The sequence below is a fragment of the Gordionus sp. m RMFG-2023 genome, chromosome 5, assembly GCF_954871325.1.
Source record: "Gordionus sp. m RMFG-2023 chromosome 5, tfGorSpeb1-WG-v2, whole genome shotgun sequence".
In the NCBI taxonomy this organism is placed as follows: Eukaryota; Metazoa; Nematomorpha; class Gordioida; order Chordodea; family Parachordodidae; genus Gordionus; species Gordionus sp. m RMFG-2023.
In genome coordinates, this window is record NC_088779.1 from 6,205,596 (window position 1) to 6,221,938 (window position 16,343).

The 16,343-nt window shown below is 26.9% G+C and overlaps 1 protein-coding gene across 1 annotated transcript; it reads left to right on the plus strand.

The window, feature by feature from the left end:
- Positions 1-37: 37 nt before the first annotated feature.
- On the plus strand, positions 38-16,138 carry LOC135929439 (malate dehydrogenase-like). The gene is made up of 9 exons (XM_065466015.1): positions 38-178; positions 8,227-8,514; positions 8,838-8,949; positions 9,309-9,418; positions 11,836-11,961; positions 12,579-12,755; positions 13,064-13,114; positions 14,929-15,030; positions 15,533-16,138. Exons 1-9 carry the CDS (start codon positions 95-97, stop codon positions 15,671-15,673), a joined length of 1,191 nt encoding a protein of 396 aa, XP_065322087.1. The 5' UTR covers positions 38-94; the 3' UTR covers positions 15,674-16,138.
- Positions 16,139-16,343: the final 205 nt, after the last annotated feature.

Below are 16,343 nucleotides of genomic sequence, written 5' to 3' on the forward strand. Positions count from 1 at the left end.
AAAACATATGTAATAAATAAATTATTAGGCAAATTTATTTATTTCTTTAGGCATTCTGTCTTTAAATAGTATCAACTAATTAAGAAGGTTTAAAATGAATTCACGTTTTTTAAATTCTTTTCAAGTTCGTAATAGTAATATAAGATGTTTCTCCCTTAATTCATGTAATCTGCAAAAGGTATCAAATTTTTTTTAATTTTAAACTGAATTTACATTATTAGTTGACAATTTAAAATAATGTATTAAAGGAAATGCTGAAATAAACCTCTTTATCTTTGTAATTTAAAAAAAATATATATTGTAACTTAGAACTATATATTAATATGTTTATTTTGGGCTAGAAACAATAATCATACCCTCATATTTCTAAAAATAAATCCCTAGATATTCTCTCCAAAACCTGTTTTAATCAAGATATATTTATAAATTGGGTTATAACAATAAATTATTTTGCCCTCCAAAATAAAATTGTTACCTTTTGCTTTGTTTTTATGGCACAAACTAATTTTCCTATTTTAGCTCATAAAATATTTTATTTACCACAAATTATTTTTTAACAATAAAAACAAATGATTAAATATTGACTTTGCAAAATAAATAATTTAATTATATATACTGGCATTTTAAAATTATATATTGAACTAAGAATAAGGTTTGTTAAACAAATTGTTTCAATATTATTTTTTCACAATACTATATAATGAAAGTTTAGATTTACTTATTATATAGCTTTTAAAAAAGAATAAACAATTGAGGAATCTAATGGCTTTTATCTTAAGCCACCATATAATATCAACTTAGAATAACATATTATTATGAATTGTAGTTAAAATATAATATTATTATGCAAATTGACTAGCTATGGCAAACATTTATTATTTTTATTAAATTCATTTAATCATACAAAGTTTTTATCATGTCTGTTATCAAAATAATATTTTATGAATCTAAGCTGATTTTTTAAATTTCTGGCAGTTCTAAAAGAGATCCTATAAAAATATTGATTCAGGGCCAATATCAGTATTTTGAAAAAATATCAGATAAAGCCATTATTTTTTAAAAACATCAGATCCAACATTTTTTATTGTTTTTGTTTTGGTTTTTTTATGATTCTATTATAATTATATTATTATACATAATTTCATAATAATAAATTAACAAAAGGAAAGAAAATTCAATTTATTTGTAATGTTTAAAAAATCAAATTATTAGAAAAAATAAAGTAGCTAAAAATTTGATTATTCTGTTATCTGTAACAATAAAATTGAACATATTGATTGAGTTGCATTTAGATAGTGTTTAAACAACTCGATTTTACTGATTTTTAATGGCTAACTCAAAATTATAACATCCACTAGTGTTGTTAAACTGCTCGTTTTGAGGCGAATTTTAAAAACGGCTAACTCAGTTTTTTATCCAGAAAAATATTACGCAAGCCTGAAAATTTTGCTCATAGAAGGAGCAAAGACATAGACATATAGTGTCGAAATTTCGAGGCTTAGTCAATATTTTTCTAGCGAAAATATTGAGTTAGCCGTTTTAAAAAATCGGCTCAAAACGAGCCGTTTAACAACATTAACCCAAGCTTTAAAATTTTTCCTACAGATGACAAAAAGGTTTGGATATTATTGGCGATATTTCAAGACTAAAGTCATTTCAGCTATTTACAAAATGTTTTCTGAGGCACGTTTTTTGTATAAATTTTTACTTCCAAACAAAATTTTTTTATAGCTTATTTTTTTTATTACAAAAATAATATCCCCAGAAAATGGACCAATGTTATTTTAAACCTAATATTATTTACTTGTTAATATATAAAACTTAAAGTACTTACAAGGCCTAATTATTTTCAAAGAGCCTATACAAGGAACAAGCAAACTGTTTATTTAGAGGAATAAGTTATTTAAGAGAAGACTTAATTCTTAAATAGATTACTTTTATTAAAATATTATTCACCAGATAAGCTTACATATTATTATAAAATTTAAATTAATAGAGATTAAAAAATGTTGGCAATGTATATCTTAAATTTATAATACATGTTTTACAATATTGAATTAAGAGATGCATTTAAGAAAAAATAAGGGATAAAAATAGAAAATCTATTGATGCTGCTATGACTTATAAAGAATTAAAATCATTGTTCTAAGATATTCTGGGATAACTGTAATATCTCATTTGCTAAATATTCATTTCTATAACGATGATCATTTATAGTTATCTAACAATTCTATTATCATAATTCCTTAAATTCATTGAATACCTTGTTTTATTAACAACAAAAGTATAAATTAATATATAATAAAATAATGATGCTTAATCAATTTAAAAATACTTTGATTAAAAATTATATATAAAAAGGTGTTTAGTAAAACTCAACAAGATATGATGCAATATACTATTTTACCTTTTCGAATATAAAATTCACAGTTCATCTAATACTTTACTTGAGTAATTATTTCACCTGGTTTAAAATTATTGCATATTCCACAATCGTATTAGGCGCCATTTAATCATTAAAAAAATGTCAAACTTAGTTTGATATTTTTAAAAAAATCTCATGCATTAAAAATAGGCTGTGTTTGAAAGGATACTTCTATTAGGCTATATCTGTTCTTTCTCTCTTTGGATAAAATAATGTTGTGTTTTGCACAGTGGCCTAAGGTAATAATATTTTGGCGAAAATCTTTATTTTGCCGTTTTTAAAATTTGGCCAAATCGAGTCGTTTAACCCTACATTGACAGTTAGAGTGAATTCGCGACGGAGTGTACAAAATATGATATAAATTATGATAATTTTACATCCATTTTTGTATACTTCGCGAATGCAGGGTAACAATTCTATATTCAGCCATAAACATTGCTGTTTGGCCAATCTTGCCGGTAAGCCCCGTAAAAAAATCCCCAATAATAATTCTTAAAAAATAATTCACCGATTTTTATTCCATGGATATATTTTATAAGGAATTTTTTTTCCTGTTTTATTAATTTTGTAATTTCTAATATCTTAAAAAACGGGGATTTTTTTCCTGGGGAATTATTTTCCTAGATTCAATCTTGTCCCTAAGAAGTCGTGTTAGACTTGAGTTTCGTTTATAGTAAACGCGATTTGTTCAAGCGGTGCGATATTTGCAAGATCAAGCCACTAATTTGGAATAGTTTATAAATACGGATCGTAACGATGAAAGCGATATGATAGAATTAGAAAAACATATGTTGCGACTTATATTTTAAAAATTATTACGCTATAAAGAATTAACTGATTTAATATAAAAAAATGAATTTACAATTGCGGAGCTCTATTACCACCCCCTCTAGGCATCTGTATAAATTCAGTCTCACCTTTCTCAATGTTCTCGAAATTGTATTCGTCGCATGCACAAAGCTCACTTTTATAAGAGAAATTAGAAATATTAATTTTCCTTTAAAATGTACTTAATTTTCTAAATATGTATAACCCTAAAATCCATCAATAGTTTTTTCAAATACTCTAATTTTTATCATAAGTATAATCTTATTAAAAAATTATTTTATATTCTCTTAATAAAGAAAAGAACAGTTTTTAGTACCTTTGCTCACCCTTTTCCAGATCTCACGATTTCGCTATGAGAATATGAATAATGCATTTGCCACGTTTTCTCGACACTTTTATAAAAATAATTAATGATACATTTTCAAATATTTAAGCAAACATGTGTTTTTACGAAAGCACGCCATATCACTGATGCTATTTTCTATGTATGCGCTAATCATTTGAATTGATCGATGATTATTTCAGACAAATATTGTTTAATTTGATTAATATATTATAAACTCGATTAAAATTGAATTTTTGAATTGTCAATATTCCCAGCCAAAGACCTGACAAATAGTTCGGGATTCTATTAGATTTCACCCATTTGAGCATAAATAAGTATTTCGATTTAGACAATGAAATATGATTATCGATTTCTGTTCTTCTCGAATCAATAAATTTATTTTTGTCTTTAAATTTATGGGATAGTGAAATCGAGTTCATTCAAATTTATCAAATTTTAGGTTATTTAAGTTTTGGATTATTTATTATCAAATTTATTTTACAATTGGAGGCCATTTATATTTCAGTTATTTCTTCTTTTACCAATTTATCGTTTCAATTTAAACAAATTTGATGCCATTTTAACCGAAATTTATTTTTGATTAGGGGTCTCTAGTATGTAAGTCACTTAATTCGAGATCTGAAACCCGACCCATGGTTTGGATCATTGCAATTAATTTTTATCTTGGTTGGGTCGGGAAATATTTTTTTCTGGTGGGTCAGGTTGGGTCTGGAATATGGATTTCAATTGTTAGGGTCAGGTCGGAAATAAAATTTTTTCTTGTAGATAGTGGTGGAAAATTGCCGGGAAAGAATGTTAATGATTTTTAATAAAAAAAATTGGGAATTTTGGGAATATTCCCTTTCCTTAATAAATTCGCAGGGAATATTCCCGAGTTTAATCTCCTTACTTGCACATCTCTAGTATATAATATTGAATGCCTTGCCAGACAGAACAAGGGCATTTTTATCATTCGATTCCATTTCTGGTCAAAAAAGTGTTCCAATCTGGGAATGTTGCTAAATACAGTTCTTATTTTATTTATTTCTATATTTATTATCAATTTTTTTATTTTATTTTTATTTGTTATCAATCAATCAAGGCAAGGCACATATCTAAACATTACCACATTTGTTTAAAAAATATTATTTTAATCTGTGTCCTGATTGGTGGAGTTGATATATTTTTACTTTTGAATAACACATTTGATAAACAAAATTAACCATTGAAATTTTTCAACTTTTCAAATTATTTTTAATTGACTTTTTTAAAAAAATATATGTTAGCGGTGAATCTTTTGAGCATTTTTAAAATTTAAAAATCTGATCTTCCCATTAATATATTCAAACATGCCTATCCTATAAATTTCAGATAATTTTCCCATGAACTATTGAATTTAACATAATTTATATCCGTTTTTTCACATAAATTTTTTATATAATTTATAAATGACAGAGTTTAATGGTAGAATTATCTATAATTCATAAGATACGTATTCTAAACATGCTTAATACAATTCCGGTAAAACCAGATTATTAAATTTAAAAAAAAACTTTCCAAAAAAAATTTAAATTGAAAAAATAGCACACTATAAATCTTAATTATTTACATAATATAATTAGTATTGTCAAGCAAACTTATTTTTTTTTTTCAAAAAAAGAAGAAAAACAAAATAAATATATCATATTTAATATGTAAAATCGATCTATGGTCCAAAATTGATTTTTTTTTAACTTCTACTTTTCATTTAGCTTTAATCTATTTTTGATGCATTTTTCCTAAACTGTTTATTGAGCAATTCCATTAAAAATAGATTATAACCAACGAAAAGTTAAAAAAAAACTGCCTTGGACATAGGCGTATCCAAGATTTTCCTTTGGGGGGAGGGCACTATTAGCAATGATATAAGAATACCTAGACGACGATGCATTCATTAAAAGTGTACATCAACGAAAACAGTTGGGGGACTCCATTTTGGTTACCCATATCATTATTAAAAATTTTAAACGAGAGGGCAATTCATTCCTATGCCTGACGCAAACTTAAAAAGTTGCCTGATCATCGAGATAATAAGGAAGCAAGTTATCAATTTAATAAGTAGTTTTAACTTGGAAATAATTACTATACGGGTTACCAAAATGGCGGGCCCAGCTGATTTGCATTCAACGACGCCTTCAAATGCAATATTATAAATGCATCGTCAGTCTAGGTATTATTATATGACATTGACTATTTGGCAGGTTTTTCCTCCATAAATTCTTTAGGAGGTTCTTAGGTCCACTTATTATAGTCCTTTGGCTATATTATATTTGTATAAAAATTTTGAATCATTCCTTCAAATTCAAGGAAATTTTATTATCTTAAAAATGATATTTATGAGAACAGGCAAATTTGCTATTTGGTTACGCGCTTGGACAGAGGGTAATATAAATTAGGAGATCTCTTTATTATTTTTTTTCGGAATGAGCATTCCCATTTCACAGTTTTGCCTAAATTCCGTTAGAAACCTTTTTAATAACCAAAGTTTTAAGCTTAATAACTAATCCACCAACCGTTACGATTTTCTGGACCCCCTCGGTTTGAACTGATTCATAACCATTTTTAAAATGGTAATTACTAATTATTATATTGTTTTAGAATTATGATTTAAAATATATTTTAACGACAATGTATTTTTTATAAATTATTAACGGCAAAATTGCCTACAATTCATAAGATAGGTATTATCTATACAAGCTGGAATACATTTCCTGCTTAATCAGTTTTTACAAATTTTTTTTAAAAAAAACGCTCAAAAAATGATAAAGTTTCAAAAAATAACATATTGTTGATATCGCTAACGTAATATACAATTTAATAATTGGTACGAAAACATTTAAAATACGATTTTTTAGATTTTTGTAAAAATTAACGCGCTTAAAAGATTATTTAAGGTTGAAAATTAAATATATTTTAAGTTTAAAAAAAACGTAAATATAAATAGATTGAAAATTTTTTTTTATCTAATATTACTGCGCACAAATTGGGCGTTTCAATTTTGGTCAACGATCAATTCTTTAAGAACTCCGCAAATTCTTGTTGTACAAATAATAATAATAAGGGTGGGGGGGGGGGTACACTAAAAATAGATTCCTAGTTATAATTATTTGTAAATTTAACTTAACCTTATATAAAATGTAAACTTATCTAATTAGAACGGAATATTTATACGAAATTAAAGGACAGACAATTAATATAATTTACAAAGACCAATTATCATTTTTTCGTAATTTACTATGCATTTATAGGAAACGCGTTATCTTCGATCGTTGCGTTATTTAACGGAACGTTATTACAGCTGATTTAGTTTTAAAAACTAATTTTAGAATAGAGATAATTATTTTATATAATATTTAAGAAAATTCATTATACCCTTTTGAATACTCTATTATTTTTATAATCGTATCTTATTGCATATTTTTTATCACGCATCGCATCATATGTTTTTCAAATTTTATCATAAAACATCATTTTTATAACTATTTATTGGCTAAAATTTTGAATCGACGATACATATAAAAAAAAGGCAGCAACCACTATTTAAACAACGGATTATGGCAAGACACAATTTGCCCATTTTTAGTGCAAATATTTTGACGAAGATTAAAAGAATTAAATTATTTGGGGGTCGCCGCAGAGTACAGATATTTTATTTTTAGTGAAGCGACACGTATCTTTGAATTTTTTTCTAAAAACAAGTAAAATAATAGGCAAAATTTATAATTGACTATGCCATGAAATAAATCACTTACGATATTGATTATAAATTTTACCTAGAATTTGTTTGCTTTTGAAAAAATTTTTTAAAATTCAATTAAGTTATTTTCTTTAATTTTTGTTTACCTTTTATTTTTTTTTAAAAAAATATATATACCTTTATTAGATTATTATGGTCCTATTTATATTATGGTTAACAAATTTCAAAAATAAAACTTATTACAGCTAGGTAGAAGTGTTTGAATTTTCTCGCAACAAATTTATTCAAAAAATAGTCTAAACGGAATTTTGTTTAAAAAAAATGTAAACTTGGGCCTCATTGTTAGTTACCGCGATGCATAATGCCAAGTTATGGCTATTCTATTGTCTAGCAGTGAATTATATACCACTTAGGCCACACCGCGGTTACTATAAATGAAGCCTTAGAACCGGAATAGGACTCTACCGTTATACATGAGGATTTGATTGACACTTTGGTCTTAACATTTATGACAAAAATATTTTTGATCTATCGTTGCAAAAAAAAGAAAAATTTAATTTGTATATAATATTAATGTTTGCCAATTTTTTTCAAAATTACTATATTTTCGTTCCATTACATGTTCATTTTTTATCCCTCGTCAAAAATATTCTATTTAATTTGCCAACATATCCAGTCACCGGACTTAATAAAATTTATAAAATAACTTATGTACATATATATCATAATAATTATATCTTATTCCGGTATATATATAAGTGTATATATACAATAATGATTGATATAGTGAATTTAAATGCAAATCTTGTTAATGGAAAATGTAAAACTAAGAAAAAACAAACGATAAAGTTTTTTTTTGAAATGAATACAACCTCAATATAATATCAATTTAAAATATTTTTATGTATAAAGAAAATATCGGTGATCGGTGCCCAGGGTGGCATAGGCCAACCCTTATCCTTGCTTCTCAAAATCCTTCCTTCTCTCTCCTCCAGTTCGATTTCTCATTCTAACCCTCAGATTCCGAGTACTTCTAAAACGACCTCCAATAACCCTCTTCCACCTTCATCGGCCTCCATCGCTGCCCAACACCCGACTTCGCACCTATCTGCTACCACCATAGGTCACTTATCCTTATACGACGTTGTAAACACCGAAGGGCTGGCCTGCGACTTGAGCCACATAAATACGCCTCCTACTGTGCGTTAATTAATTTCTATAACTTAATTTAGGCCTCGTTTACAGTAAGCGCGAAACCAATGTCGCTCAAACGATGCGTAATAATACCTAAACGGTAGCATAGCTACATAATTTAACATTATATATATTGTTAATTGCGCATTTCCTGAGGGACATCGCAATATTTCAGGATTACTCTGAACGAGGCCATAGTTTGCAATGACAACTTACCCTTAACACTATTGGCTAATGTAAATTCTACGAATACTCACATGATCATTAAGTTGACCTATCAGGCCTTTTTAAACGGTGTTTTTTTTAAAAAAAAATATTTAAAACCTTAGGTCGAGGGCTTCAAAGCTGCCGAAGGAAAGGAAAAAATCCGTGAGAACTTGGCGAAATGTTTGGAAGGCGCTGATCTGGTTATCATTCCTGCTGGTTTGGCTAGAAAACCCGGTAAACCATTCCCCTCCCTCGACGTCAGATAATTTTTTACGTTGAATTGATGTCTGTCTATACATTAAAAAAATTGTTGGATGTATATAAAATAAAATGAGATAGAAGATTTGTTTAAAGTTATATTCATTATAAAATAAATTCAATATTTGAATACAAATAATTAAGATGGGGACAGTTTGTAATAACATTCGATATAATAAGTATACTGATACCTTGAACACTTTATCTTTACGGAAAAATGCAGAAATGGAACTACCTTTTACCGTGTTGTATATATTTTAAAAGTGTTAAGTTAAAAAATGTTTCAATTTCTTCGTTCCCTCTATCATATCAAAAAAAAATATCAATTAATTTAGGCATGACGAGGCAAGATCTGTTCGATACTAATGCCACCATAGTCAAGGATATCGCGCAACTGGCCGCTAAGCACTGCCCCAAGGCATGCTTTTGCATTATCACCAATCCGGTAAATCCGCGTAAATAAACTTACGCGAAACGTAAATAAATTATTCATTTATTTATGAAAGGAATAAATTTGAACTGTACGAGCAAAAATAATTAGAAAAGGAAAATAAATTTATTTTAAAACCAAGTCCCAATTTCTCGAGTAATAAAAGGTTTTCTCCATTTTTTTTAAAAATAAAATTACTTCAATATTTTGATTTTGCGTTTTTTTTTTGAAAAAAAGTTTAATTTTAAAAAATTGACCGATCAGGATTTGTAATCGATAGATAATGAACTATTCATTTTTTTTAACTGTGAAAGAAATGTTAGTTAGATAATTTAAGATTATTATATTGAATAAATTTAATCTTAAATTCACTGTTAGATTTTTTTTTTTATCTCGTTTACTAATGTTTACTCATTTTTTTTAGAAAAATCATAATCCATTATCTACGTTTTTGATTGAATAAATTTAATCTTAAATTCACTGTTAGATTTTTTTTTTATCTCGTTTAATAATGTTTACTCATTTTTAGAAAAATCATAATCCATTATCTACGTTTTTGGTGTTTTGAACGAATATATTTCTTATTTTCAATTCATTTTTTTGGCTATCCAGGGATCCAAACCGGACCTTTAAACCGATGTTAACCTATATTATATCGAATCTGAACCGAACCTAAACGGAACCGCTATATTACTCTGATCCAGTTCTAGCCTCATAATTTTGTGCTTATGAAATTATGTAAAAGTTATTATTAGTATTATTGAAAACATTCTAATTCATTTTTTATAACCATTAGTAAATCGCTATTTTACAACATTTAAATATTTTTAAGCTTAGGTCGTGTCCAGGGTCGACTTTATTTTGATATTAAATTGCTTTTAGTCTAGGATAAAAATTTTTTGAACTGGAACGAACACCCTATTTTTGATTTTTTTTAAATTTGATGGCATTGTTATTTTTCGTATTTTTATTCGTTTTTTCTTTAAATTTAAATTTTTTTTCTTTTGTTTTTATGCTTAGAAATAAATCAAATCCAATTTATAAATTATTTACATATAGTATTATAAATAGCACATCTAAATGTAATATTACTGACTAACAAACTATAAAGGTGAACAGGGAACAAATCTTGAGAATCACATAAAAAGAAACCACCCTCTAGAACTCATTAAATTTTACAAAATATCTCATCTCAACTAATAAAATGTATAAATCGAATGTAGGTTTTGTATACAAAATTGTTCAAACCCGTTTTTTTCGAACTAAACCTTAATTTCGAACCTTTATTTTTATCCGAACCTGAACCTAATATCTTAAAAAATATATCTTTTTCCTGGTTATTAATTACAAATGGTTTGTAATTAAAAGATTAGGTTATAATAAAAAGCAAGATTAATAATTTATAAAGCATAAAATGAAACCCTCCTTTCCTTCCCTCACCCCTCGTTTTTAGGAATTAAATCCAGAGGCTTGCAAGCCCGAAACCTGACCCGGTGGCGGCCTCCGCTACTAGCGTTAAGCTACTTCGAAACCTCCAAATTATTAATAATTGAATATATTTTTAATCATTCCAATTTGCCACACAATTTATATAATATTTATATTTAAAACAGGGGTTAATCGTATATGACATTTATTATCTTTAAAAGAAAAAAGATAAGATTTTATATATTTTTTAGTGCTAAAATTATTAATTTTGATGATTAAAATATAATAAGAAAGGAGGTGCAATTAATGTAACTTTCCCCATTTATATATTTTTTTTTTTAAAAACGCTACGCCTCCAGATTTGGCTAGGGGAGGTGGTATCCACATGATACCACTCGCAGAATTTAAGAAATATATTGAAACATATCGTCGCCTGAGAATTATATTATTCTATATCCACTTTTTGTCAAAAATGGCACATAAATCATTTTTTTAGTTACATTATAGCCAATATAAGGTTAAATATCCTCTTGAAAACAATTAGAAACATTTTTTTTAAAATTGCTCTTACGAAAAGTGGAGATAGAATAATCTAAAATAATATATATGTTCTTCTAACCTAGGGTAGGGATAAAATTGGATCTGCATATTTAGAGAGATTATTATATCTAAGGTGTTCTTTAAGATTTTCAGTGATTGATGTTAGTTTTTTTTTTACCTTAAATATTGGATCGATTCTTCGACGAAGTTCCCTAAGGCGATATAACCTAAGGAATAGATGAAACTTTAACAGAAACAAAAAATTATCGGCACTCTTTTTTTTTCTCCCGCGTCCTCAATTAGGTGAATATGGTCATTTAAAAATCCGAGCTAACTTAAAAATTTAAACCCCTACCAGTCTCTTAATTAAATATTATACATTGATATATATATATATCTATTTCCTTTTTTTTATCTAATTAAATAATGCTTCGATTTATGTTTTAAAATATGTTTATATACAGGTTAACTCTACTGTCCCCATATTTTCAGAGATTTTTAAGCATTTCGGGGTATATGATCCCAGAAAAATTTTCGGCGTAACAACGCTAGACGTAGTCAGATCCTGCACCTTTATATCCTCCGCTAAGGTTTAATTTAATTATATATTTATTTAAATAAAGATTTGACAGAAAATGTAAAAAAAAGAAAAAATATATTCACGAGAGCTTAAGAAGTATTGCATTAACACTTATGGGGAGAGGGGTAACTTGCCCCTTCTCCTAGAAATTATGTTAATTTTCTTAGAGATAATATGCTGTTATTCAAGATTTCTCATTTAAAAAAATTATTTTTTACGGTTACGATGGGTATTAATTCAGCTGCATAAGCAAGATGATCATGGATTGTGGATTTACGAGATACTTATTTAGCCACTTTAAAAAATTCTTTTTTTATTCATTAATTTATTTAAAGCCTTGGAAATTCGAATAAATAACTAAAGAGGAATATACAATAACTGAAGGTATGCTAATTGTTAAATTGGCCTATTGGCTGTATATTTCATAGTTGTCAGGTCTCAACATTAAAAAAAACAACTAAATGAGAACATCTCTCGTTTAAAGCACCGATAAAAAAATTTTTTTAATTAATGAAATAATAGGGAATGAGTCTCATAGAAATCCGGAATTTTTGGGGATTAATCAATACAGGTTCTTCGACTCTGGTATTTTAAATTATTTTTATCTAAAAACAAATTGATAAAAAGAGCCTTCCTACCTACAAAATGAATATACCCGTGATTGGAGGTCACTCAGGCAATACTATAGTGCCCTTGGTATCTCAATCCACTCCCCCTGTTTCCTTCAAAGAGGCCGATATAAAAGCCTTAACCAAGAGAATCCAGAATGCTGGAACGGAAGTCGTCAATGCTAAAGCTGGAGCTGTAAGTTAACATTTAATGAAAAATGGATTTGAATTAGGTTTTTTTTAAAAAAAATTCATTCATTGTTAAGTCGCTTAGTAATATTTATCCTTCGATGCGATTAGATCCGACTCGAAAAGAGCGAAATTCGCAAGAACTCTGAATTCAATATGGCTAAGCAATTGAATTTGCGCTATTTATTTCGCAACGAACCAATTTTTTGCTCAAAATAAAAATTATATCAAATAAAATCGCACCATTTTAATAGCATGCTAGGATGTTAGCCTAGAACATTTATAATAATATTTAAATTTTTTAAAATATTTTAGGGATCAGCAACTCTGTCCATGGCATACGCCGGAGCAAGATTCGCTCTTTCGGTTAGACAAATATTATTTATTTTTTTTGTGCGCGTGTTAATGAGAAATAGAGAAGGGGATGAAGGAAGGAATTAAATAGGAATAATGAATGTAAGCAAAGAAGTTAGAAAAAAAAACATGATCGTTTTATTTCATGGGTGTGGAAAATTAAAAACAATTTTTTTTTTTGTAAATTGATTTTAAATCCAATTTTTTTTAGTTTTCCTTAAATATTTAACGTTATTAACAAAATGTATCACTAAATCGATATAATATAAAAAATCATTTGATTAATGATTATTAGAACTCATAAATATATTACCAGCTGATTTTTGCTATTATATATAATTTTTCGAATGTATTTATGTTTGTTATTAATAAGGGGAATTTTTTTTAAAATCTTTTAATCTATTTCTTCATGCTTGGTTTCTTTATCATTTAAATATATGGATATATTAAAGTCTTGGTTTGAATATTCTATGATTTTAAGATTTTCTGCTGAAGGAGACTCAGCTGGTATTTATTTCAATATCGTTTAATCTCTCAATTTTTTTTAGTTGCACATAAACTTTGATCTTTTTATGAAAGGTCCTTGTAAATTATGATAAAAAAATTTTTTGCACTGTGTTAGATTTTTTTTATAGTGCCACCTAATTGTGCATTTCGTTTTTCAAAACGCTAACAATGCGTTTCAAATGGTATCTTGCAAATTGATCACAATTTATAAATACATTTTAAAACGCAAACTGGTTTGCTTTTTTTCTTACGAAAAAGTTCAATTGGGGCACGCTATTATGATCCATTAAAACGATACTGTCTATTTTATAATCCGCCATTATAAATGAATGAAAAACATTTTAATAATGATTTTTTTAATAAAGCTTAAATCTATATAAGCCTGACCAGAGTTTGACATGCTCTTCAAAATAAAAGAAATTCAAAGATTTTGAACTCTTAAGATTTTTTTTGTTAAAGCTCAAATCTTTCATGATGAAGAAATCACAAATTTTAAAAAAAAAAAATTTAATGAAAAATATCTGAAATTTTGTGATCTTTCAAAAGACTTTTTGCTCAAAATTTTGGGCAAAATATTTTTCAAACTCAATAATAGGAATTAGTAGAGATTTTAAGAGTGCTATATAATATTAGAATATGATTTAGTGATTTCATACATATAGTGTTGTTAAACGATTTTAGCCGATTTTAAAATCGATTAACTCAATATTTTAGCTAGAAAAATATTGCCTAAACCTCGAGATTAAACCTTTGTTCCACCTATGATTAAAATCTTCAGGCTTGCCTAATATTTATCTGGATAAAACATTGAACCGTTTTTAAAAATCGAGTCGTTTTAGCTCTTCAAAATCAAAAAAAAAATAATTAATATTTACGTCCACATATCATATAAGATTTGACCAATAAAAATAATCCCTCGCAAAAATGACTTAACATAGTTAATTACATTGTGCGTTCATTATTTATAGTTAATGAATAATAATTGGTGTGCTTGGTTCAAAATATAATCGTTATTTAATCTGGGGGTGGGGGAAGCGGGATTGTTTTTTGATCTATAAAATAATTAATTACCATTGAAAACTATTAAATTGGAATGACAAGAACTTGGGGTAAGGGGGGGATCTGGCCAAGAGTGAAGGTAACTCCCTTAATAGAGGAAGTAATCTTTGCCCAAGAATTTAAATTATAATGTATTGTTCAGTTCACTAACCTTTTTTTTTCAAAAATAACTTACTAGACGGTAATACATAAGTACCCACTTTTTGGATGATAAATGTGATATAAATCTCTTTTTTACAAAAAAATAAATTCTTTACTAGTTATTAGAAGCTTTGGACGGAAAAGATGGGGTAGTTGAATGCGCTTACGTTAAATCTGATGAAGGTGATGCCAAATATTTTGCAAATCCTTTGTTGCTAGGGGTAATGTATTATTATACATATATAATTTGAGTAAACCAAAAATATATGATTTGCCTATCTATGATCGTAAATTCGTTCACTTTTCTGATTGGTCCATTTAATAGCTGTAAATTAAGATTATATCTTAAATATTGTTTAAAAAAATTACTTGGGATAATTATCTGATATATCAAATGAATGCATAAATAGAATAAATACCTCTAAAATTTTTTTATATTGATAAGATCAAAATCTTACGATCAAAGGGCACCCTCCCGAATAGTAAATCCTGGCTCTTGCCAAGACTTTATGTCCATTTCGTTTAAATATTTATCGTTATGTTGGAAATCTGTCATTTTATGTCCTCTATAATTCAGAATAAACCACACTCCTTTAAAAATCAAATAGGGTTTTAAATTTAAATATTTTTTTTTACGTGATATTTAAACCTACAAACTAAGTTTGACAAAACAAGCCGCGATTTTTTGATAAAATATATTTTAAAAATTGTCTCATTTTTTAGAAAAATGGTGTGGCCAAAAATCTTGGAAGAGGAAAATTATCCGATTACGAAAAGGAACTCTTAAAAATAGCCCTACCAGAACTCAACGAAAATATTACCGCGGGAGAAAAATTTGCCGCTAATTGTATTAAAGCGATGTGATTTTTTTTAAAAAAACAAATTTTGAATCCAATTTTTTTTCTTTTTTTATTAGTTAGTTAATACTTAATTTTATAGAAATTTCTTGTTTACAAAAAAATAAGAAAAAATTTGAAAATGTTAAAATTTTTTATTTTAAATCGCATAAGAAATTTTTTCTCTAACCTCTTATTTTTTTTTATATAATACTATTCTGATCCTTATTAACACTTGTTTGTAGTAAGTATTAAAAAAATATATTTTTTTAAAAAATTGCTTTTATTAACCTAAAGAGTTTACGTTAACTTAGCTATTAGAAGTTTTACTTTGATTTTAAAATCATATTTTTACAATTTATAATGTGATTTCCTTGTGATTCTAATATTCTATTCACTTTTTTTCTTCTTTTTTTTTTTAAAAAAAAAAATTGAATTCATTGACAAATTACTTATAAAGAAAAAATCAAAATAAATCTAGTTTTTAAAATTGTGTTAAATAATATTATAGATGCAATCAAGAGTTTTAAATTAGGTACTTAAAAAGAGTCCTAAAACAATGACATTAATACTAATCTAGACTCGCCACCACACCATTCTTTAAAATGCAGTACACTTATTTAATAAATTGTTTTAACATCTTTATTCTCAAGTGGTACCGGTTCTTTTATTTGACCCTGTTTTTTTGATCCAGTTTG